General features: G+C 34.2%; 1 protein-coding gene across 1 annotated transcript; it reads left to right on the forward strand.

The window, feature by feature from the left end:
• Positions 1-12,705: 12,705 nt before the first annotated feature.
• Positions 12,706-22,046, forward strand: LOC102616948 (vesicle-fusing ATPase). The gene is made up of 21 exons (XM_052443371.1): positions 12,706-13,050; positions 13,157-13,253; positions 13,355-13,436; positions 13,515-13,565; positions 13,707-13,877; positions 13,981-14,135; positions 14,220-14,328; positions 14,554-14,653; positions 14,740-14,795; positions 15,623-15,688; positions 15,838-15,920; positions 16,493-16,626; positions 17,092-17,302; positions 18,181-18,312; positions 18,387-18,447; positions 18,547-18,606; positions 18,847-18,905; positions 18,996-19,083; positions 19,701-19,823; positions 20,760-20,825; positions 21,620-22,046. The coding sequence occupies exons 1-21, from the start codon at positions 12,864-12,866 to the stop codon at positions 21,761-21,763; spliced, it is 2,235 nt and encodes a 744-aa protein (XP_052299331.1). The 5' UTR covers positions 12,706-12,863; the 3' UTR covers positions 21,764-22,046.
• Positions 22,047-24,584: the final 2,538 nt, after the last annotated feature.

Below are 24,584 nucleotides of genomic sequence, written 5' to 3' on the forward strand. Positions count from 1 at the left end.
ATTATTTTTAATAAACAAATTATATCATAAATTATTGATTTTAATTTAATTTATATTAAAATACAAATAAAATTGAGCAACTTGTTGCAGTTCGTTAAAAAAGATAATTTTGTTGTTAGATGGTAACCAAACAATGTTTGTTTACTACATGGATTGGAGAATTGAAAACCATAATCGAAATCATTGATAACATTTATTTCACAAAATAAGAGAAAGAATGGAAATCAAATAGGTGGAATCCATCTCAAATTAGGTTTCGGGTATGAGAGACTGATTCCCAAGTGGTGGGAATCAGTCTCCCATTCCAGGATTATTGATTTTTCCCCTGTTAATATTCTGATTTTTTGAAAATGCTCTCTCTTTAAATAAAAAAAAAAAAAGTAAATCGATTGTAGCCAAACAAGCCTCACTGTCATTGCCAAAATGAAGCAACACCATCGTCTCCCTGGTCATCAGTTGTGGAGCAGTAGTAGCTACCTTGTTGCCACCGATTCTGAGTTGATGATGTTGATGAGGTTGACGACGACGATGATTTGTTGTTGCTCTTCTTAATGACGATGATTTTGATCATTACTGTTTATTTTTTAAATGGATTATTATTATTGACAATAATTATTAATGATAGTACGAAGGTTGCGTTTACATTTCGGATTGTAGTGGGAATCTTGAGATTAGAAATGTAGAGTGGGAGTGAGAGTAGGATTAGGTTATGGGAATAAGTGCAAGCGAGAATTGAATAAAAGCATTTTCTGACCTGGAGTGAACGATTTTCTCATAATTTGCTTGTCATGGAAGACTTTCATTCGTTGCTTGTAAATCTTGGCATTTTCGTATGCGTCATTGCGAATTTCTTCAAGTTCTGCCAGTTGTAATCTTCTTTCTGAGCTGGCTTGTTGCATGTCAAAATTAAATTTCTTGATGGCCCAATATGCACGATGCTCGAGTTCCACAGGTAGGTGGCAAACTTTTCTATACACTAGCCTGTAGGGTGACATCCCAATCGGGGTCTTGAAAGCCGTTCTATATGCCCATAATGCATCATCAAGTCTTAATGACCAATCTTTTCTGTCCGGCCTCACCGTTTTTTCTAATATGTGCTTTATTTCTCGATTGGAGATCCAACTTGGCCACTGGTTTGCGGATGATATGAGGTTGCCACTTTGTGAGTGATTGAATACTTTGTCAAAAGAGTTTTGAATGCTTTGTTACAAAAGTGGACACCACCAACACTGATTATTGCTCGAGGGAATCCAAAGCGTGAAACAATGTTGCTTTTCAAAAATCCTATCACCACCTTGTGATCATTGGTCCTACATGGAATTGCTTCTACCCATTTCGATACGTAGTCAACAGTAACCAATATGTATTGATGGCCAAAAGAAGGGGGAAAGGGTCCCATAAAGTCGATACCCCATACATAAAAAATCTCAACTACTAAAATTAGATTTAGTGGCATCATGTTCCTTCGTGTAATACTCCTCATTCGTTGACACCTATCACATGAAGAACAAAAAGTGTAAGCATCTCGAAATATAGTTGGCCAATAAAAACCACATTGTAAAATTTTAGTTGCTGTTTTCTTAGCACTGAAATTGCCTCCACAAGCTTGTTCATGGTAGAATGAAAGAATATTCTGAATTTCATTTTCTGGGACACATCGTCTAACAATTTGATCAGCACAATACTTGAACAAATATGGGTCATCCCAAAAGAAATTCTTTATCTCTGCAAAGAATTTAGCCTTGTCTTGCTTAGTCCAATGCTCTGGAAGTTTACCTGTAACAAGATAATTAACTATATCAACATACCAAGGCAATACTTCCGCACTCATTAATTGTTCATCTGGAAATGACTCATTTAATATTAATGGCTCTGTAATTGTGTCAAAATGGAGACGAGAGAGGTGGTCCGCCACAACATTTTCTGTCCCTTTCTTATCTTTGAATTCCAAGTCAAATTCCTGTAAAAGTAACACCCAACGAATTAGTCTAGCTTTTGCATCTTTCTTTGTGAGAAGATATTTAAGAGCAGCATGATTTGTGAATATAATTATTTTATAACCAATGAGATAAAATCGAAATTTCTCTAATGCAAACACTACTGCTAGCATTTCTTTTTCAGTGGTTGAATAGTTCAATTGTGCATCATTCAATGTCATACTAGCATAGTAAATAACGTGGGGAATTCGATCAACTCTTTGTCCTAATACTGCTCCTATTGCATAATCAGATGCATCACACATGAGCTCAAATGGTAAGCTCCAATTTGGGGGCTGAATGATGAGTGATGATGTCAACAACTGTTTTAACTTTTCAAATGCCATAAGACATGAATCATTAAAGACAAAAAGTACATCCTTAGCAAGTAAATTGCATAAGGGTCTAGAAACTTTGCTAAAATTTTTAATGAAACGTCTATAGAAACCAGCATACCCAAGAAAAGATCTTACTTCTCTGACTGTTTTGGGTGGAGGAAGATTAGAAATAAGATCCACCTTGGCTTTGTCAACCTCAATACCTTTGCTCGAAATGATGTGACTGAGAACAATACCTTGTTTTACCGTAAAATGGCATTTCTCCCAATTTAAGACCAAGTTCTTCTCGATACATCTCTGCAGAACTAGTGTTAGATGATGTAAACATTGATCAAACGAATCACCAAAGACAGAAAAGTCATCCATAAAGACTTCAAGGAATCGTTCAACCATATTAGAAAAAATGCTTAACATGCATCGTTGAAATGTAGCAGGTGCATTACATAATCCAAATGGCATTCTCCTATATGCAAATGTGCCAAAAGGGCAAGCGAAAGTGGTCTTCTCTTGATCTTTTGGTGCTATGGGGATCTGATTGTATCTTGAGTAGCCATCTAGAAAGCAATAAAATTCATGGCCTGCTAACCTATCAAGCATTTGATCAATAAATGGTAAAGGAAAATGGTTTTTACGTGTGACGGAATTCAACTTTCTATAATCAATGCATACAAGCCATCCTGTAGTTACTCTAGTGGGTATCAATTCATTATCAGTATTCGTAACTACTGTGACTCATGACTTTTTGGGGACAACTTGTACAGGACTGACCCATGAACTATCAGAAATTGGGTAAATGATACCTGCGTCTAATAGCTTAAGGACTTCAGTTCTAACAACTTCTTTCATATTAGGATTTAACCGACGTTGCATTTCCCTGGTAAATTTAGCATTTTCATCGAGGTGAATGTAATGCATGCAGTCTACTGGGTTTATACCTTTTATGTCTGCTATGGTCCATCCTAATGCTCCTTTGTGCTCTTTTAAAACATCCAATAACTTACCTTTTTGTTCGTGATTGAGGGATGATGAGATGATTACTGGCAGAGTGCTTTCTTCTCCTAAAAATGCATATTCCAAAGTGTTGGGCAATGGTTTGAGCTCGAGTTTCGGTGGTGATTCTGATGATGGGATGAGTTTCTTCTCTGATGGTGCTAGTTGTTCAACTCTTGACTTCCATTTATTAGTGTCCATAGATGGTGCTGAGTCAAGTAGGGCATTGACCTCATCGACCGATTTGTCAATATCAAAATCAAAACCAAAGTGAGTTAAACATATTTGTAAAGGATCATCACTGAGGTTTGAAAGAAAAGTGTTATCAACTATTGTTTCAATTAAATCCACATCAACAATTCCATCATCTGCATTGTGAGGTTGTTTGACAATGTTGAAGATGTTCAGCTCCATAGTCATGTTGCCGAAGGACAATTGCATATTTCCAGTCCTGCATTGAATTTGAGCATCCGCAGTTGCTAAGAAAGGTTGGCCTAGAATAATGGGGATGTGCTTCCTTGAATCCTGTATTGGTTGAGTGTCAATTACAATGAAATCAACAGGAAAATAAAACTTGTCTACCTGGATAAGCACGTCCTCCACAATACCACGAGGTATTTTCGTGGACCGATCTGCAAGTTGTAACACCACTGGAGTTGGGTGTAATTCTCCTAGTCCAAGTTTCACAAATACAGAGTAAGGCAACAGATTTACACTAGCTCCTAAATCCAATAAAGCATTCTCAATTGTGTGGTTCCCTATACTACATGAGATAGTGGGGGAGCCTGGGTCTTTGCATTTTAGAGGAATTTTATGTTGAAGGATAGAACTAACGTTTTTTGTTAAAAATGCATTCTTTTGAACATGCATATTTCTCTTTTTAGTACAAAGGTCTTTAAGAAACTTGGCATAAGATGGAACTTGTTTAATAGCATCAAGTAAAGGGATGTTAACACTTACCTGTTTGAAGATTTCAAGAATCTCACCTGTGGATTTTCCCTTCTTTCCTTTAGCTAACCTCTGAGGAAATGGAGCTTTCGGAACATATTCTCGTGGGTTGGTTTCTTCTTTTTCCTCCGGTGGTGAGTCCTCAACATTCACAGGTACAATTTGATTTTCTTTTGTCACCGGCATCTCCACTTTGTTGTCGACTTCTTTTCCTTTTCTCAAGGTCATGACTGCTTTGACCTCTCCATGCTGCTGTGGTGAACTAGTACTTGTTTCATGCACTCCTTTAGGGTTAGGAATTTGTTGACTTGGAAACTTGCCTTTCTCAACAGTCATTGCCAAGGTCTGAACTGAAGAAGCAAGTTGTCCCACCATCTTCTTAAGGCTTGAAACTGATTGAGCTTGTGAGTTGAAGCCTGCTCTCAACTCATTTTGTAGTCCATCAATGGTGCGGTTTTGTTGCTCAATCGTGGAGTGAGTAAGATTCTTGAGATTCTGGAATGAATCCTCCCATAGTCTGGGTTGAGAGAAATTCTGGTTCTGATTGTATGGTCTAAATGGTGGCTGAGAGGCTTGAAGATTTTGTGGAATTGGTTGCATTGGTGGAGCTGGAGCTGCTGGTCCATTCTGTTGGAGTCCTTGAGACCATGAAAAATTGGGGTGGTCTCTCCATCCAGGGTTATATGTGTTGGAGTATGGGTTATAATTCGATGGTTTTCTCATTACACATATGCCATTGGCTTGATCTGAGTATGAGTCATGGTCATGTGGTTCTGTTGATTTAGCAGTCGATAACGATGCTATTTGTCGAGTAAGACCTTCAACCATCTCCTTGACTTCTTTGATTCCCGAAGTTGACTTGCCATTTGAACCTCATTCACTCCTTTAATTCTTCTAGTATTCCGGAGTGATCGACTCCGTTGTTGGGAATTATCCGCTTGTCGCTGAAAGAATTCCCAAATCTCTGATGCGCTTTTTGACATTAGTTCTCCTCCACTTGTTGCCATTAGTCATTCTTGCACATTCGGCAATAATCCCTCCAAAAAGTACTGGCATTGGTGCCATTTCTCATACCCATGATGTGGACACTTCAAGAGTAGCCCATTGAATCGCTCCCATTTTTCGAAAAACTGCTCGTCTTCTCTCTGAGTAAACTCTGAGATTTCCCTGCGAATAGCATTAGTTTTATGCACTGGAAAATATTTATTCAAAAATTTTGTTACCATTTGTTCCCACGATGCAATACTATTAGCAAGCAATGTATTAAGCCATGAACGAGCTCTATCTTTTAAAGAAAATGGGAATAGTCTAAGTTTAACATCATCGTCTGAAAAATTTTCATATTTAAAAGTTTGACAAATGGCATGAAAATCATTCAGATGATTATATGGATCCTCATTTTCTAAGCCATAGAATGTGGGGAGACAATTTAGCACACTGGGTTTTAATTCAAAACTCATAGCAGCTACATTTGGGTATCTTATGCATGATATGCTCAAATTAGCTAAGGGACTAAAATAGTCCTTAAATGGCCTCTCCTGTGGTGCTTGTAAATCCATTTTATTTTTAATTTGTTTGTGTGCGAAGTGTTTTCTCAAGTTCAAGGTCTATAGGTTCAAGATTGGGTAATAATGACCTTCGACCATGCATGCAAAACAAATAAAATAAAAAATAAAGATGGGAACAAAATAAATAAAAATAAAGAAGAGGGAGAAATTACGATACTAACCTTATTGCGCTATTACAACATTTCTATAAAAAATACACAAAAATAAATACGTGAAATAAATTAACTAAAAATTAAATTAATAAAATAAAAAAAATTACAAAGAAAAACAAATTGAAAATTAAATTACAGAATTTTAAAAAAGAGAAAAAGAAAAGAAATACTAACATTTAAATGTAGATTCACTTTTTTTTCTTTTTTTTAATTAAAAAAATACAAGAAAACAAATAAAAGAAATTATTCAAAAAAAAAATTAATTCTATGAATTAAAATTACTTACCTCCCCGGCAACGGCGCCAAAAACTTGTTGTGCAAATTTTAATGTACTCACAAGTGCACGAATCTATTATAGTATAGATCAATGGTGACGAGTGTCGATCCCACGAGGAGGTGGATTTTCATTATGTAGAATTAATTTTGTAAATTGGTGATTGGATTTGTGGTGGAAATGATTTGGAATATGTTAAAACTTAAATTAAAATGGCGAGAATAAATTCTAAAATTGGAATTGAAATTGCGAGAATAAATTGAAGAGAATTCTATTAAAATGACGTACTTGGGTATCTGGATCCGTATCAACATGCATTATGGGCTAAATAATCCGTATTAATGCCAATTAAATCATGAGGGGGGAATCCACATCTCATGAACCACGCTCTAATCAATATGGTGTTAAGGGCTTATCGTGTCAAATAATAATAACCTTGTACTAGAGGGCCGGTGAAACCAAGGCGGTACTAGACAAGAATATTATTATTTGTCGACGAGAAGTCAAAACATCCACAAAAACTAGAGGGGAAGAGAAAATAAATTTACCAAATAAAGCCCATGACACATGTTGAGACTTCACCTTCAACCCAAGCTTGAAAGGAAATTAGCTACTCATAATTGAACTAGGGGCAAAATGAAAATTTATTAAAATACGAAGAAAATACAAGATGGAGAAGGAATTACAGAAAATGGATCCCAAAAATGGATTCAGAGATATCAAATTATGGGGGAGAGGCCCCCTTTTTATAGATACATGGAGTAAATCATGGCCATCGGATTAAAAACAGTTTGGACGCTCAGGATTGTGCCACGTCATCAATCAACAGTACGCGGTTTGACCACGTGGATGAACAGTAATACGGTTTGGTTGAAAAATAATCCTGTGTGATGTATGTACCGTACGCGAGATTTTTCGTCCACTGATATGCTGCCACGTCACCATCAACAGTACATAAGAATTTTAGCCCAACAGGATCGTGACACCTCATCAGTCAATGCCACATCATCGGTCAATGCCACATCATCGTCCGTCTATGTGAACAGTGTCGTGAACAGTAACGTATACAGTACCGTACACGTGAATAGTACCATACATGTGAACAGTGCTATTTTTCCTTTTATGCTCCTCCTAAGATTTTCGACCGTCCTTAGTTCAAAAGTGATGTCTGTTTTGCCATCTGATCTCTCGTTTATTGTGAAATGACTATGATGCCCCTAAAATACATAAAATACTTAATTAAAATAAAACAAACGGAATTAAATCATAAGAAGGTTAAATTCATAAAAGTAAAGGTGTTAGTAAGACTTGAAATGTAAAATGACGGTTTTCTCCTTTATAAATATGCATTTTCTAACACTCAACAGCAACTAACAAGGAACAGATTGAACGTGTAGAAGCTGAGCTTGGGGATATCAAGATAGCATGAAACGAATGGAGTGAGGGATCAATGACAAATTGCATCACTTGGAAGAGACTCTCAGTAAGTTAGCTGAGTTAATTAGCGCCTCCAAAGGGACTCCAAGCCACAACAACCATGAGAATGCAGGTTTATCATTGCCATGCCATGAAGTGATTGAAAATGGTCGTCAACAGTTTTCATCTAGATTGGCCAAACTAGAATTTCCTTGATACTCCGACAATGATCCAACCGAGTGGAGCAATCAAGTAACACAATTCTTCGAATACGAAGAAACAACAGAGGATCAGAAGGTGGCGTTGGCTTTCTTCCACCTTGAAGGCGAAGCCAACCAGTGGTGGCAATGGTTGCGCAGGGCTTATAAAGAAGAAGGTTGTACAGTGACATGGGAAATATTTGTAGAGGAGTTGTGGGCTCGCTTTGGTCCAACGGAATGCGAGGATTTCGATGAGGCATTATCCCTATTAAAACAAACTGGTTCTCTTCGAGACTATCAAAAGGAATTTGAAAGGCTGGGTAATAGAGTTCATGGGTGGTCACAGAAAGCATTGGTAGGGACTTTCATAGGGGGACTCAAATTCGAAATATCAGAGGGTATTCGCATGTTTAGAACAAAATTATTAAAAGACGCAATCAGCTTGGCATGAATGAAAGACGAACAATTATCGTGGCAGAAGAAACTGTTGCGACCATCACTCAGCAATCGTATACCGTCAGCACAACCAATCATTAACAGAGCTGCCTCAACAGTGCCCTTTAAAAGACTGTCTTGGGAAGAGATGCAGCGATGCAGAGCGCAAGGTTTATATTTCAATGCAATGAAAAGTTCACTACATGTCACAAGTGTTCAAGGGCTCAACTCTTAATTCTAGAGAGTGAAACCATATCAGACGAGACTACCTTTGAGGACATTACAGAAGAAGTACAATGTGGAATAGAACAATGAGAGACCATTCATCCTAAAATCACCTTATATGCACTAACGGGATGGGCAACACTTCAAACTATGTGTGTAATAGCAAAAGTTGGACCATATGAAATTATAGTCTTAATTGATAATGGATCGACGCATAACTTCAGTAATACAAGGTTGGCCAATATGCTTAATCTACCAATCATTCCTATGGCAACATTTTCAGTTCGAGTAGCAATTGGAGAAAATTTGACATGCTAAGGGAAATTTGAGAAAGTACGGGTCTTGATACAAGAAGTTCCTTTTTTACTTACCTTTTATTCACTTGCTATCACAGGATTAGATATAGTTCTAGGCATTCAATGGCTTGAGATGCTGGGTTCAGTTGTATGCAATTGGAAATCCCTCACAATGGATTTCAATTGGGAGAATGAGAATCGGTGATTGGAGGGGATTGGACCTCAAACACTACAAACAACCTCCTTGACAGAAATCACGAAGGAAATGAGACAAGGGCATTCAATTTTTGCAGTTTGCTTGCACATGAATATAGAGGAATCCTTAAGCACGACACCACTAGACATGCAAGATTTATTGAAGGGATATATGGACTTGTTTCAAGAGCTAACTCAACTACCGCCTACATGTGAGATTGATCACCGTATCACGCTTAAGGAAGGAATCGAGCCTGTCAATGTTAGGCCGTACCATTACGCCTATTTCCAAGAGGTTGAGATCGAAAAACAAGTACACGAAATGAGTTGCTGCTTCAATTAAAAAGAAACCTAGCAACGGCAAAAAATAGAATAAAGCAAGTGGTTGATAAAAAACGACGATAAGTTGAGTTTCAAGAAGGTGATATGGTGTTCTTAAAACTTCAGATGCACCGTCAGTTTACTGTTTTCAAGTGTGCTCATCAGAAACTGGCAAGTAAATTCTTTGGGCCGTACCAAATTCTTCACAAAGTGGGCAATGTGGCTTATAAGTTACAGTTACCAGCAGGGTCACGTATCCATCCAGTATTTCATGTGTCTTTACTTCAAAAAGTTATTGGCAATTTACTTCAATCTACCAGTGACCTACCATCTATTGATGATGAGGGAGTACTAATATTAAAACCTGATTATATTGTTGATGCTCGATGGTTGAAACGGGGTAGCAAGTTTGTTGAGCAAAGCTTAGTTCGCTGGAAGCGGCTGCCACGCGAAGAAGCAACTTGGGAAGATACTGATGTGATCAAGCAGCAGTTTCCTCATATGACCCTTTTCCTCAAGGGTCCACTTCATGGAGGGGGTATTAATAAGGAGCCACGTAAGTCAAAGAGAACACCTAAGCCTAACAACAAATATGAAGACTATGCTTGAGCATGCAAGCCATGCATGAACACATGCATCACGTGGAAATAATATGAGAGCAAGTACTGGAGCAAGTTTTGGTTGGTTTGCTGCATCAACTAATCGTGACAGATTTGGTAGGGATCATCTTTGGTTATTGCATTTGAGTTGTATATTGTTTCGAGTTTATAGCTAGGTTGTTTAATAAATATTTGCTACTTCTTGCTGTTAGCTTTGTTTATGTCGTCTTTCACAGTTGCAAAGCAAAGTTATTTGTTACACTTAGAACTATTAATAAGCTCCAGTGATAAATAAAGAATTATCTAGAAAATTATCCATACTCTTTGTGTTGTGGTTGTTCTCACCGGAAGAAGAACATCTTAATTTTATTCATCGATTGTTAGCTAGCAACTAATTAGGACCGCATCATACACATGTATATTTTATGATATTGAAATATAGCATTATTTGTATATATGTAATTAAAAACTTTAATAGTGTAAATGTGTAATACTTTGGGGGTGTGTGTATATGTGGGTCTGTATGTGTGCGTGTGTAACGTTTGTTAAATATGCAAATATTAAATAGGTTATTGGGTAACCCATTTATTTTCTGTGTCAGGTTTTTGTCTTAATATTTTAACACGATTATTAAATGCGTCGTGTTTAGATCAACTTAAATTTGACACAACATAAAGTTGACATGATACGAACACGACTCGATAACTCATTTTGCCAACTCCATAGCCACCCCAATTATTTTGAGCAGAGCTAGCAACAATCGCCTACATGGATGGACAAAGATTCAATATTGAGTTAAGTTTTTTCTCAGTATTGAATCAATTATTATTAGGTAAGAGAAATGAAAAAAATAAAATAAAAATTAAATAATGAGCATTACTTTAGTGCTTAGCAAAATCGCAATGCAGCATTAAATTGTAACCCATAGAGATGACCGTTTGAACTAATAAAAGCATAGCACATGGCAATGTCAAAATCTGGCCACAACACTATGAGTGCGTTTGAGATTGAGATTGGACAGTTGTAGCTTAAAAGATACAGTACTAAAGTATTTGGTAAACACTAACTACTGTACCTTGGAAGTTATGTTGATATGATTTTTCACTTATATAATGGAAAATATAATATATCTTTAATAATTTTGTCAAAATTATTATTTAAAATTTACATTTACTATATATTATTAACTTTTATTTCATATTTATAACTTTTTTTTTCACAACAGCTGTAGCTTAAAAGTTATAGCACCTCAATTCCAAATGCATCCTATGTGTTTAGCCAATATTTATTCAAACATAAGTTGAGCCAACAATATCGTTGCCACATTTTTTATTTTATTTTAATTTTTAACTTATTTTTTAAAAAAATTTGAAAAATATAGTAGGGCCATCACCATATAAATTATATATATGTATAAATAATATGTATAAGAGTCTGCATATTATTATTATTTTTTCTAACTAAATGACCGTATATCATTACACAATCTACATCAAATATTTTTTTTTGTAATTTTTGAAAATTTTTATAACAATTTTAAAATAATTAAATAAAAATATTATTGAATATCAAAATATTAAGATTACAATTATCATACTTTTCAATAATAATAATAATAATAGAGATCTCAATATTTGAATCTAACTTAAGTCTTAATACTATGTGTTATTCATTTATTGGATAATAGATTTCATAATTTATAAAATTATTTATTCGGCCTCTAATGGTTGAATATCACATCTGTTAGGATTTAAATTAGAATTTAAATAGATAAATATCATATTAATTGAGATTTAAATCTATATCTATATGTATATATAAAGTTGAGACTTGAGGAGGTGATGTGGCATCACCATTTCTCATCTTTGTATATTCTCTATAATCTAATAAATAGAGAATTTTTTTTTAGATTTGGTTTTTCATCTTCTCATAATTAATTTGATTGTTATTAAATAATAACAATTATGTAAAGATTTTAATGAGGTATATTCTTTGTAATGAACATATAAGGGGGAGTGTTATGAATTTATTAAAATAAATGTGGATGTTCATAACATATATCTTTTAGTCTTCTCACTATCTCCCATTAGCAATCTTTAACTTCCCTATAACTCTCACTATCTCACAAGGAATTATGATCCATAATTTTTCATTAATTTCATGGAGTGATTATGTAACTATAAAAGGAGAGCTCATCTTTTTGTTTTGTACACACACAATTGGAATGAATAAAATCACTGTATAATATATTCTCTCATTTTATTCTTTATCTTGCGTTTCTTCTTTATGTTTGTTGCTGGCTAATAACTTTTTTTATTTTTTATAAGGCTGCCTCATTTTAAAAAAAATTAATTCATATTTTTTATCAGTTTCATCAAATATAAAGTAAAAAAAAAATAATACTATTTTTTTTTAAAGTCACGTGAAACACAGTTATATTTTTTAGTTAAAACTTAAATATTAAGATACGTAGCATTGCTGTCACCATAGAATGTTAGAAAATATAAAACGAAAGGAAAAGAAAAATTCTTAAACTTCAGGTTTGACCGGGAGTTGACTAGTCCAAGAGACTCCACATCCGCGTGTCCACGTTTTTGCTTAATGTGTAAGTAAAAGGCAATAGTAAGACTAGGACTCCCCATTAATCAAGAATAAAAGCCATCTCATTGTGGGAAATAAAATTTATTCTTCTGTGGGCATTTAGGTCTTTTCATAGTAAGATTTGGTTGAATTTTCAAATTTTCTTCTACTATGTCCCTGTTAATTTTTGTTACAAATCAAAGAGTGGTTTCAAAATTATGTCAGTATAAAATCGCCGGGCCGGGAGGAACCACTCTGTTCTGGGATTCAAAAATCACTCACTCTTTTCAGCTCTCTATCTTCGATTTAAAAAGAAAAACCAGCAATACGGATCGTAGCCGAAAGACGAAATGACAAGTCGGTTCGGGTCCCAATCATCTGGAGTAACGACGATGAATGTGATCAACACACCATCCGCAGATCTTGCCCTCACCAATCTCGCCTACTGCTCGCCCGCGGATCTCCTAAACTTCCGCGTGCCGAACTCCAATCTCTTCCTTGCTTCCGTCGCCGGCGACTCCTTCGTTCTATCACTTGCATATCCTTTTTTTATTCTTTTTATTTTCTTAAAATGCCGATTAAATATTTTATTGTTTTATAAAATTTGATCACTATTCAATTTGCGATCTTTAATTGAAGATTACTTCTCATCCAAGCGTAAATAAAGGCCAAATTGCTTTGAATTCTGTTCAGCGTCGACATGCTAAGGTTTCCACTGGCGATCATGTATCACTCAACAGGTTGTTTTTTATTTTTTATTGTTGTACATCTGTTAATCAGTTGCTTACTTGACAGAATTTTCGGTTTTTATTCAATGAAATGAATGTTTGTTTGGTCGTAGATTTATTCCTCCAGAGGATTTTAACCTAGCATTGCTCACTGTTGAATTGGAGTTTGTGAAGAAAGGCTCTAAAAATGAACAGGTTTGCACATTTACTTCCTTTTCTGTTATTTTATTTGCTCACTTATTCTTATTAAATTAAAAGCATTTTTTTTTTCAGGTTGATGCTGTTCTTCTGGCTAACCAACTCCGAAAAAGATTTATTAATCAGGTTTTTTGTTTTACATTTGTTATGATAACTGTGAAACAAATAGCAACTCTATGTGCAGAGAGTTGTATAAATGAGAATGGGAGTAGTGTTTATTTGATATGTTTAATTTAAATGATGCTATGCTATTGGAATTCTTTCCAGGTTATGACAGCAGGGCAGAGGGTTGTATTCGAGTATCATGGAAATAATTATATATTTACAGTAAATGGAGCTGCAGTAGAGGGTCAAGAAAAATCTAATGCACTTGAAAGAGGGATTATTACTAATGAAACTTATTTTGTCTTTGAAGCAAGTAATGACAGTGGAATTAAGGTCTGATTTCAATACCTTTTAAATCAAAATCTGATGTTTCAGGTATGTTGTCATTGACTTGGTGAATGTTTATTCATTAGTTAGCTTGTGTTTTGAAATGCAGATTGTCAATCAGCGAGAAGGTGCCAACAGCAATATCTTTAGGCATAAGGAGTTTAATCTTCAGTCATTGGGTATAGGTGGTCTAAGTGCAGAGTTTGCTGATATCTTTCGAAGAGCTTTTGCATCTCGTGTTTTTCCTCCTCATGTGACCTCTAAGTAAGATAACTAATTCTTCAAGTAACTTGGATATGGTTTATCGATATCTTTGTGATCCTAATTGAAAGACTTTTGATGCTCCAGATTGGGGATTAAGCATGTAAAGGGCATGCTACTTTATGGGCCTCCTGGTACTGGCAAGACTCTTATGGCTCGTCAAATTGGAAAAATGTTGAATGGAATGGAACCAAAGGTTTGAATTCTAATGAATCTATTATTCTATGTGTATTTCTGTCTGGACTAAGGGTTGTGCAACTATTTCTGGCAAGAATCTTTTGACCTTTTTGTTAGACTTATTGATTGCTTCATATCTGGAATGTAACCCTAGTGACTACTATGTTTTGGCTGAGTATTGGTATTGTTCTCTACCAAGTGATGGAAAATATTTTTCATTCCTTCTTTTTGGTGAATTTACCAGATTGTTAATGGTCCTGAAGTTTTGAGCAAATTTGTTGGTGAAACTGAGAAGAACATTAGGGACCTGTTTGCTGATGCTGAGAATGATCAAAGGACTCGTGGTAAGGGAAAAATAAACTGGCAGGTTTACTTGTAGACTTGTATCTTGATCAGAAACTAATTCTCATTATGCCCTTTTACTTTTCAGGGGACCAAAGTGATTTGCATGTTATAATATTTGATGAAATTGATGCTATTTGCAAGGTATGAGATTTGGCAACTTACTGGTCTTTCTCGTTTTTCAGATTAAAAGTGCCATTAATTGTATTTCCTACTAACTGGGTTAATAAAATCTTTCGTGTTTTTCGGATTTTTATTGGTTCTTAATGCTTGCAAGAAATGATTGGTTAATTACACGATCTAGGCTAACTCTTTCTGTTATGTTGATCGTGTTACTGACGCTCTATGCTGTTTTAGTTTTTTCAAATAAGAACTTGCTCCATTGTTTGTTCTTTACAATACACGTCGTTTATAGATTCATGTCATTTTTATTATTTGGTAAAATGTAATCTTTACTTATTCGCTACTGTAATACTGTTGTTAATTCGGGTATGTAATTTCCTATATACTGTACCTGTTCATTATATTGTCATTTTTATTTTAATTTGAGATGAATTCATTAAAATGGATAATAATACAAGATGTTTAAAGAAGGTTTACTCTGAGTCAAGTGGTGGGATCCAATTTAGTAGAAAGAACCTTTTCCTTTTCCTTTCTTTTCATTTTTTTTCCCAAGCTGGAGCAGAAAGAACTTCGATTTCACATCAATTGAAATTGTGAATAGCATTACCAGAATATTAGATTCGGTGTTGGTGATGCACTGGATTATTATTGATTTTCCTGTCAAATTTTGTTCTCAAGATTGATCTCATGTTGCTTATCTTCTAATGCGATATGCTTTGTTACTGTAGTTGTATTTCCACCAATGGCTTGAATACTTATATCTGTTGTTAGAGTGAATTCATATTGTTTGGTTGGGCAATTTTTGCAACAAAAAATAATAATTGATTTTTTTTTTTTGGCACTTTCAGTCCAGAGGATCAACTAGAGACGGTACAGGAGTTCATGATAGCATCGTGAACCAGCTACTTACAAAGGTTAGTGAGAGTGTTTAAATGATATATGAATCTTGTGAATTAATACAATTTTCCGTATTCATTTAACTTTCTGTATTTGTGGGTCCTCTTTAACTATAAAGGCCTATAGAAATGTTGTCTGTCTGACCAATAAACTATTTGCTTTTCAGATAGATGGTGTGGAATCTCTAAATAATGTTTTGCTGATTGGAATGACTAACAGAAAGGATATGCTTGATGAAGCCCTTTTGAGGTTGATTTCTCTCTCCCCCCTCTACAGACATGCACCCACAAGCCACAAATTTATGGCAATTAAAGATCTAGTTGATGTGTAATTCAAAACAGAAGCCATGTTGATGTGTGTTGATATAATTGCCAAAGTAGTTATGATTTACGGTAACCTGTCTGTAATGGAATATGCAGTGACTTAGATTTGTAATAAATGATTATCTAATGAGAGAGCCCTCATCTTAAAATGAAAACCAAGCTATAAGACAAGGAAAAACTCAAACTTCAATGCGTTGTTTTTGTATTTTAGAACATTGGCATGTGTTTTTTTTTTTGGGGGGGGGGGGGGGCTTTTAGCTTGTTCCTCACTTTATTAAAAAATAGGGGTTTCTAAGTAGATAATGACTTGATTTATAATTTTATTCCATTGAAATAGGATGTACTTGAATACCAATTTGAATTTTAAATTATGCGTGTCTGATATTTTGTTTCTCAATTCTCTGTCTGATTGTTAAGATATTATTCCATTCCACCAGTGTGGTATAAAGTATTCATTTGGTGTCCATTTAAAAACCTTTTTCTTCTCTTAATTTATAGACCAGGTCGTTTGGAGGTTCAAGTTGAAATAAGCCTTCCAGATGAAAATGGCCGCCTGCAGATTCTTCAAATTCATACTAACAAGATGAAAGAGAATTCTTTTCTTGCTCCTGATGTGAACCTTCAAGAGCTAGGTATGTTCATTTATAGTGTATGCTTTTAAATATTAGAAGATCTTATGGTAGGAGTAGGACTAGGTATGGCTATCATTCATTTTTATTTCAGAGCACAGCATTTTTTGTTCTTAACATGTTTGCAAGAGCCATAATGGACTCCTTTTGCACTTTGGATGATTTTGAATTTTAGTATTGTTTGATATGAATTGGGTTTCAATTTTGCCTGATTCAATGACTTGGTTTGTTGGATTTTTTCCACTAAAGGAAACAAAAAGGTGATCTGATTGACTCGTTTACACCATTATCAAGATATTACTGATTACCTCGAAAGCTCTAGAGGTTTATTTTTGCGTTATTTCTTTGAATGAATTAGAATAAGTGCTTTAAAATTTTGAAACATCTAACATACTAATGTTTGAACTGCATTAGTGGATTTGAGAAATCCGTGGAGAGTTTTGCTCATTCATTATATTATGTGTCCAGCTGCTCGTACGAAGAACTATAGTGGAGCGGAACTTGAAGGTGTTGCCAAAAGTGCAGTATCTTTTGCTTTGAATAGACAATTAAGTATGGATGATCTTACCAAGCCAGTAGACGAAGAGAGTATTAAAGTTACTATGGATGATTTTCTTCATGCTCTTTACGAAATTGTTCCGGCATTTGGAGCCTCAACTGATGACCTTGAGCGATCTAGGTAATTTTTTTATCTATAATAATGAAATTCTTCTGGATCAGGGAGCACTTTTAGCTTAATATTTACTTGCATTTGGATCATTTTCTGCATGCCAGAAATAGGTTGGGAGGTGGTAATCTTTATCCTGCTCGGTTCTTATTACTGTTGAATTGAAGGTCCCATGCGTAAATTACAGTTTTAGATATTGACAGATCATGTACGCCTGAAAAGTAAATGAAATGTAAAAAATACATTTCTGTTATGGCTTGCATTTGATGACAATTTTATTCTCATGTTCGAAGAATATAAATCCATTTTGAACTTCGTCCGTTGATAACTTAAGTGACAGCAGGTGCTCAACTTGTGTCTTTATAGTTAGTACTTATTTATTTTGCTTATTCTTTGTATGCACTGGAATAGTGGACCTGGACAGAAGTGTTGTTTTTCCTCAAAATGATGTGTTTTATCTTGGATATGATATATTTTGGTGTGTGTTACTGCTTTTATGGCAAAAATTGTGAACTGTTTAGAGCATTATAATATGTACATTTCTCAGAGCTGGCTTGTCTCTTAACATTATGATCAATATTTTGACATTCAGCTGGTTTATTTATTGCGTTCTCTGCATTGCAGAAATTGATTTATAGATATCTTGAAGTAGCTCGAGGAATGTGCAACTGATTCTTTCTAATCTTGATTTTGTTTACAAATTAAAAAAAAAAAATGATTTAGTTTTTTTCCCCCCATAGGAAGGGACCTTCAACATTTATATATTCAATTATTTTTTTTCCCAAATTCCATAAGAGCTATGAACCTATTAACTTTCTATCTCGAAATTCATGAATGGGTTTGCACCTTTATTATTTTGCATAAATTGTTCGTTGCGACATTATCTGCAGGCTTAATGGTATGGTGGATTGTGGTGATCGACATAAGCACATTTATCAAAGAGCTATGCTACTGGTGGAGCAAGTTAAAGTGAGCAAAGGAAGTCCTCTTGTCACCTGCCTTCTAGAAGGCCCTAGTGGCAGGTATGCATATGGTCAAATTTTTAGGTTGTTTTTGTTGATTGTGGCTTATTCTGAATCACAGTGATTTTGGACAGTGGTAAAACTGCATTGGCAGCTACTGCAGGCATTGACAGTGATTTTCCATTTGTAAAGATAGTAAGCTCCTTTCCCTTGTTTTGTATGACATTAGCTCTCTGTAATTTGGAGTGTAATTTTATTTTTCTTTTTCTAAATTTTATTTTTTTAATCGGGCAGATCTCAGCAGAATCAATGATCGGCCTTCATGAGAGCACCAAGTGTGCACAGATTGTCAAGGTTAGTGAATGCCAATTTTCTGGGTCCTGATTACTTCTATCATTGTTGGGAAAAGTATTGGTCTAGTCCGGAAACTTTTACTTCACTGAAAGAGGGTTTTCTGCTTACACTTGGAGATAATTATTATTTGTCTCTAGCGTATTGAGAACTATGTATATTTGTTGGTTTTAATCCGTAGCTAGTACATTTGCTGTCTCACAAAAAGCTCAAAGTTCCATTTAAATTGTTTTGTTTTGAAAGGTGTTTGAGGATGCATACAAGTCACCGTTGAGCATCATTATCCTTGATGACATTGAGAGGTACTGCCTGCAGCTTTGAACTATGGCTTAGGTTTTCTCATACATTTTCCATTGATGTATAACGTACAATTTCTCATTCTATTTTTGCAGGTTACTGGAGTATGTTCCAATCGGACCTCGTTTTTCAAATATAATTTCTCAGACAATGTTGGTTCTCCTCAAACGGCTTCCACCAAAGGTTCACTTTTTAGTTCTATTAATCAGTTCACTGCTCTACCATGATCAGGCTTAAAGATATCATTTCTCATAACAAGATAAAATTGCATGGCTAAGCAGAACATTGTTGGTAAAATCATCATATCTTGTATCACGTTTAACTAAAGAGGGTATAATGTAGTAAAGAATATCTTTAAGTTGATCAATGTTTTAAGAAGGATGAAAGTTAAATTGTATTATCATGGAGGTCCAACTTGTGATAAGTTTAATGATGTTACTTAAATTATGGATTTGTTGAGTAGTATTTGAAAATGCAATTTGAAACTGCCTGAGCCTTGTACTTCTGATAAAGTTGGTGTCAGGTGCATGAATGCATTCAACTTTTGATGGATTTGTTGCGATGGAAAAGGCTATCCTTGTTCATTGTTGCTTACAGTAATCCTTTAGATTGTGCTGATGACTGAGGGTAAAATAGCAAAACAAGAAAAAGGGCGTCGTCTTTTGAAATTTTGCACAACCTTTTGTTTGGATATGATGACTTAGGCTCGGTCTAAAATAAGCATCTTATGGTCCAGTAATCATATAGTTTTCCATACAGTTAATTTTGTAGTAAATTTTTGAATTTATGATCTTTTTTAGGGTAAAAAACTTTTGGTGATAGGGACAACAAGCGAAGTGAGCTTCTTAGATTCAGTTGGTATTTGTGATGCTTTCTCTGTCACTTACCATGTTCCCACATTGAAGACAGATGATGCAAAGAAGGTAAGCATTTCTGTTGTCTTGCATTTTTGCTAATCTTATGAGATGGTCCTTTAACAAAAAAGGTTAAAAAAAAAAAAAATCCCTGTCTGCATGCTTTTCTCTAGTAATGCTTGATAGTTTCAAGAAGTAATGGGAGAACATGTTTAAGCATTGTATGTATTGATTCGGGTAGAATGGTTCATGTTGCCTTTTTACATATGCCTGCTATATATGAGGCATGCCGGAACTTAGGCATAGTTTATGGCTTCGGGTCCAATTTTCAGGTGGACCTTAAAACCTATCTTACTTGTTTCTGTGAGATATATAAATAATAGTAATGATAATCATCATCATCAGTATATTTATTAATTTTTATTTTACTGAAAGCATGATTTTGCTATTCTCAAATTGTTACTCCATTTATTTTTTATTTTTCTTTTTTGTTCATTTATTTTTTATTTTTTCCTTTTTGTAGGTAAAAAGTAGATAACATAAGCTGATATCTCCATTATAAAACAATAAATAAATGTTCTTTTTTTATCATATATATACAATTTTTTAAGATGTTATATTTCTCTAAGGGGCCTAGGTAGTTGTTGGATCTAACCTTCTAGGATGAAACAACCTTCCAATTTTTGGAATACATTCTTAAAGAAGAAACTGTGTGGTTTGCTTTTTTATGGTGTTCAAAATGGTAGTTATGTCTTTCGATATGATGTGTTGTTGGCTTAGTTTAGCTATAATGGGAATGCTTTAACAGTCCTTATTGTTAGCAAAACAAATCCTCTTTTTGCTAATTGATACTCGTTGATGCAAGTTTATCTGGATCCTGGAAGGATATTCTAAAATTGTAGTTCAATTCACAGTGTTGTGTTATGAACCCTAGATGCAAACTCTTTTTAAGAATTTAGCTTCTGACATCTGAGTTTATATTTAATCTCATCTCTTTCTTGCCAGGTTCTGAAACAACTCAACGTATTTGCTGAAGAAGATGTTGATTCAGCTTCAGAGGCCTTAAATGATGTGAGTTTAAATATTATTAATCCTGTCAATTTCCTTTTTTGTGGTTATTTCTTTGTAATAATCAGTTCATAGATGTGTAGACTTTAAACAAAGACAGTCAAAAGCCTAACTATCATATTTGCTGGGAAACTTGATGCCTTTTAGCTTTCTAGATTTATTTTTCAATTAAATCTAAATGGTGATCCTCTTTTATGAAAAATTGTTCATTCTTGAGGTGAACTTGTTAGAGGTAAACCTTTAAATGGAGACGTATTTATTCATCTGTTTCCACCCTTTTGTTCTAAGTCAAGTAAAATGGACGGGAGGGTGTGAGCTTCAAGTGCTTGTTATTTCTAGAAAACTTGGGCTTTAAATGTGTCCTCGATATGCTTGGCTTTTTATCTTCATACACTTGTGTGGTCAAATACCCTGCTCTCAAAGATATGGAAACGTCATCGACTTCTTTTGGTTTTTTTGCTGATCACAACAGCGTCTTCTTTGCTTTTAACAGTCACAGCTGAAGCTTTTCCATGCTTGTACCTTGTCACTTAGTCTTTCTTCTTTTTTTTTTTTTTTTCCTGGTCTCAATTATTATGATCCGTTTCTTTTTTGGCTGTTTGTTATTTGATTATGTAACTGAGACTGGATGGATTGGAGGTCATTATCTTTAGTAGGAACTAATATCTCCATTTCCAAAGCTTATGATGCCATTCCACCAAACACAACATTGCTTTGTATGTTTATTAGCTTTTTGGCTTCTGGTGAACTGGGGGTACAAGATTCTATTGTTGATTTCTGTCTTTCTTTTTTCTTAGATGCCTATCAAGAAGCTGTATATGTTGATTGAGATGGCAGCTCAAGGAGAGCAAGGTGGTGCGGCAGAGGCAATATACTCTGGCCGAGAAAAGATTAAGATCTCACACTTTTATGATTGCCTCCAGGATATGGTCCGTTACTAGTTTGAATGCTTATTTTTTACCTTTCACTTTATGATCTGTTAATGAAATGGTGCTTAAGCTACACTGTATAGTTGATTAGTGCTCCTTTTTTATTGCAAAGGGCTGCTTGGTGTTGTGGGTTCCTTCTCTCATTTTGTTGATTGTTTTGTTCTGGCATACTATTTGTTGCCCCTCGTTGTGTAGTTACTATTTTGAGGCATTAGAAATTCGAATTGGGGCGAGAATTTAGAATAGGCAAAAGTTTTTATGGTGATAATATGAGAAGTTCTTCATTTTTTGTGCATGCTGCTCATTTCGCTTTCACTTTGCTTGAGTTCAATGCATTTTACGTAATCATTCAATTTGAATCTTCAGTCTTGTCGAAAGAATTACTTTGATATGAGAGATAGGCAGGAGACAGAGAGAAATGTTATGCTCTTATTTTGTTTGAATATTTTGGATATTACAAAAGAATAATAGTTGGATTCTGCATTTGCTAAGACTCCAGTTATTTGAACCCCATAAAATTTCTTATACCCATTTTTACACTATAAGCTTGGAAATGTTCCTATTTTTTTCCTTCTTCAAGCCTAATCAGAATCCTGTTTCATGCATCCAGACTAATATCTTCATGGTTTAGATTGGGACTTAAGATTTTTAGTTATAAAAGCAAGTATTTAAATGAGTAATGATATTTAATTTACACCCACCAAATTACTCACTAAACCTATGTTTGAAAATAATTTTTAATGGTTAAAATACTCCTAAATCAAATTACAATTATGAACACTAATATATAGTAAAAGGGGAAGAAAAATTGCTCTTTGAACTTATCTTTACATTCAACATATTTTTGTTAAATCCTAATCAATTGCAGAGTCCTAATCGTCCAGAGGTGTGATTCTTTTAAGTCATTTATACTATCCAGTGTCAAAAAACTTCATCTAATATTGTCTATACTACACGGTACACGGTACAAAAAAACCTCTTCTAATGTTGTCTGTACTATACAGTACAGAAAAAAGTCCTCTAATGTTGTCTAAGAGCCTTTAACCTTATATTATTTAACCTCTAATGTTGCCTTAAGAGCCTTTTGCCTTCTACTCTTTTTATTTCTATGAAGTAATTGACTGTAATTGAAAAGCCTTACTCTTTTATTTGTTGGGTGAGTGGTTCTTTTCTTTCAGGTGAATGGGTCATCTTCTTATTTGACCATGGCATCACCAACATGAGTCTGTGTTGGGTGGATGATGAGCTGTTAGATATATACTTTGGATTTTGAATAACTACATATAAAACATTCATTAATGGCCTATCAATCAATTTAATGGCTTTAATGAGTAAAAATACTATTATTATAAAAAAAATTGAGTTTAATAAGGGTGTATCGGGTATTTTAGTGAATTTATTGAGTAAAATTTAAAATTTCAAAATTTGAGTAGATTTATTTAGCAAGTTCAGCGAGTAATTTAGTAAATTCAAATAGTCTTATCCCTTCTAATTTATATTATTAAATTTTATTTATTCCCATAAGTACCCTTATTAAAATAAGAAAAAATATCTACCGTCCATTCGTTTTTTACATTTTTTTTTAAAATATATAATTCCTTCATTTTTTGGCTAAAATCCACCTAAAGTTACATTTTGTTTCACTTTTTCACTTTCGTTTGGAATCCGTTAAGAAAACTAACAGAAACTTAAAAAAATGACCATTTTACCCCCAAAACGAAAATTATAATTTCACCCTAAAAATGCCAAAAATAATAAGATTTAATGATGAATATCATTATTGGTACGTTAATAAAGTACAAAAAAATCTTAACTACTAGAGATTATAACTCAATGAATAATAAAACTCTACTTATCTTAAATTCAATTGATTGTTTATGAGATTGAGCTATTTTTAATACTACTGTTATAATTTAGCATTCTAATTACAGACATATTTAAAAAAAAAACCTGCATTTGATGGTTGTGGAATTAATTTCTTTATTGACCGATGGGGAAAATAATTAGATTTAATCTGATTATTTTTGGCAATTTTTAAGGTGAAATTGTAATTTTCATTTTGGGGGTAAAATGATCATTTTTTAAAGTTTCCGTTAGTTTTCTTAACGGATTCCAAACGGAAGTGAAAAAGTAAAACAAAATGTAACTTAAGGTGGATTCCAGCTAAAAAATGAAGGAATTGTGTATTTTTAAAAAATGTGTAAAAAACGGGTGGACGGTGGATATTTTCCCTTAAAATAATAAATATATTTTTAGTTTCTAATCATTTTTCATTAAGGATGATGATTATGAAAATAATAGGATTAATTAAAAAATGAAGCAGATGGGATCAATTATCGAGCTCCAACATTTTCATGTTGTTTTGTCATTTCCCTCATTTCTGTTTGTCAATTCAAATAGTTTTATCCCTTCTAATTTATATTATTAGATTTTATTTATTCCCATAAGTACCCTTATTAAAATTAAAAAAAAAAAATTAGTTTCTAATCATTTTTCATTAAAGATGATGATTATGAATTTATTCCCATCAATTATCGAGCTCCAACACTTTCACGCTGTTTTGTCATTTCCCCCATTTCTGTTTGTCAATTATTGGATTTGGGATGGCACCCTCTGGTACTTACTGTAGAACAATGTCGATTTCTACATGAAGACATTTTCATTCTCACTAATATTTAAGGAGACATTTATCTCACCCTCTATTACGAGAGGTTATCATCCTGCCCAGTTATCAAAAAATATGGGCGTCCTTACTGAAGCATACACATTCATTTCAATTCAGATCCATTCAAGCCGAAACAATAATGCCATTGTCAGAGAAAACAATTCAATG

The sequence above is a fragment of the Citrus sinensis genome, chromosome 6 (assembly GCF_022201045.2).
Source record: "Citrus sinensis cultivar Valencia sweet orange chromosome 6, DVS_A1.0, whole genome shotgun sequence".
Taxonomy (NCBI): Eukaryota; Viridiplantae; Streptophyta; class Magnoliopsida; order Sapindales; family Rutaceae; genus Citrus; species Citrus sinensis.

What these genes read in the sequence shown, in the direction of transcription:
- LOC102616948 (XM_052443371.1), top strand. Translation starts at nt 12,864, where the DNA reads ATGACAAGTCGGTTCGGGTCCCAATCATCTGGAGTAACGACGATGAAT. An exon ending in GAATGATCAAAGGACTCGTG is followed by an intron (nt 14,654 to 14,739) that starts GTAAGGGAAAAA and finishes TTTACTTTTCAG; the next exon opens with GGGACCAAAGTGATTTGCAT. An exon ending in CTAGAAGGCCCTAGTGGCAG is followed by an intron (nt 18,313 to 18,386) that starts GTATGCATATGG and finishes GATTTTGGACAG; the next exon opens with TGGTAAAACTGCATTGGCAG.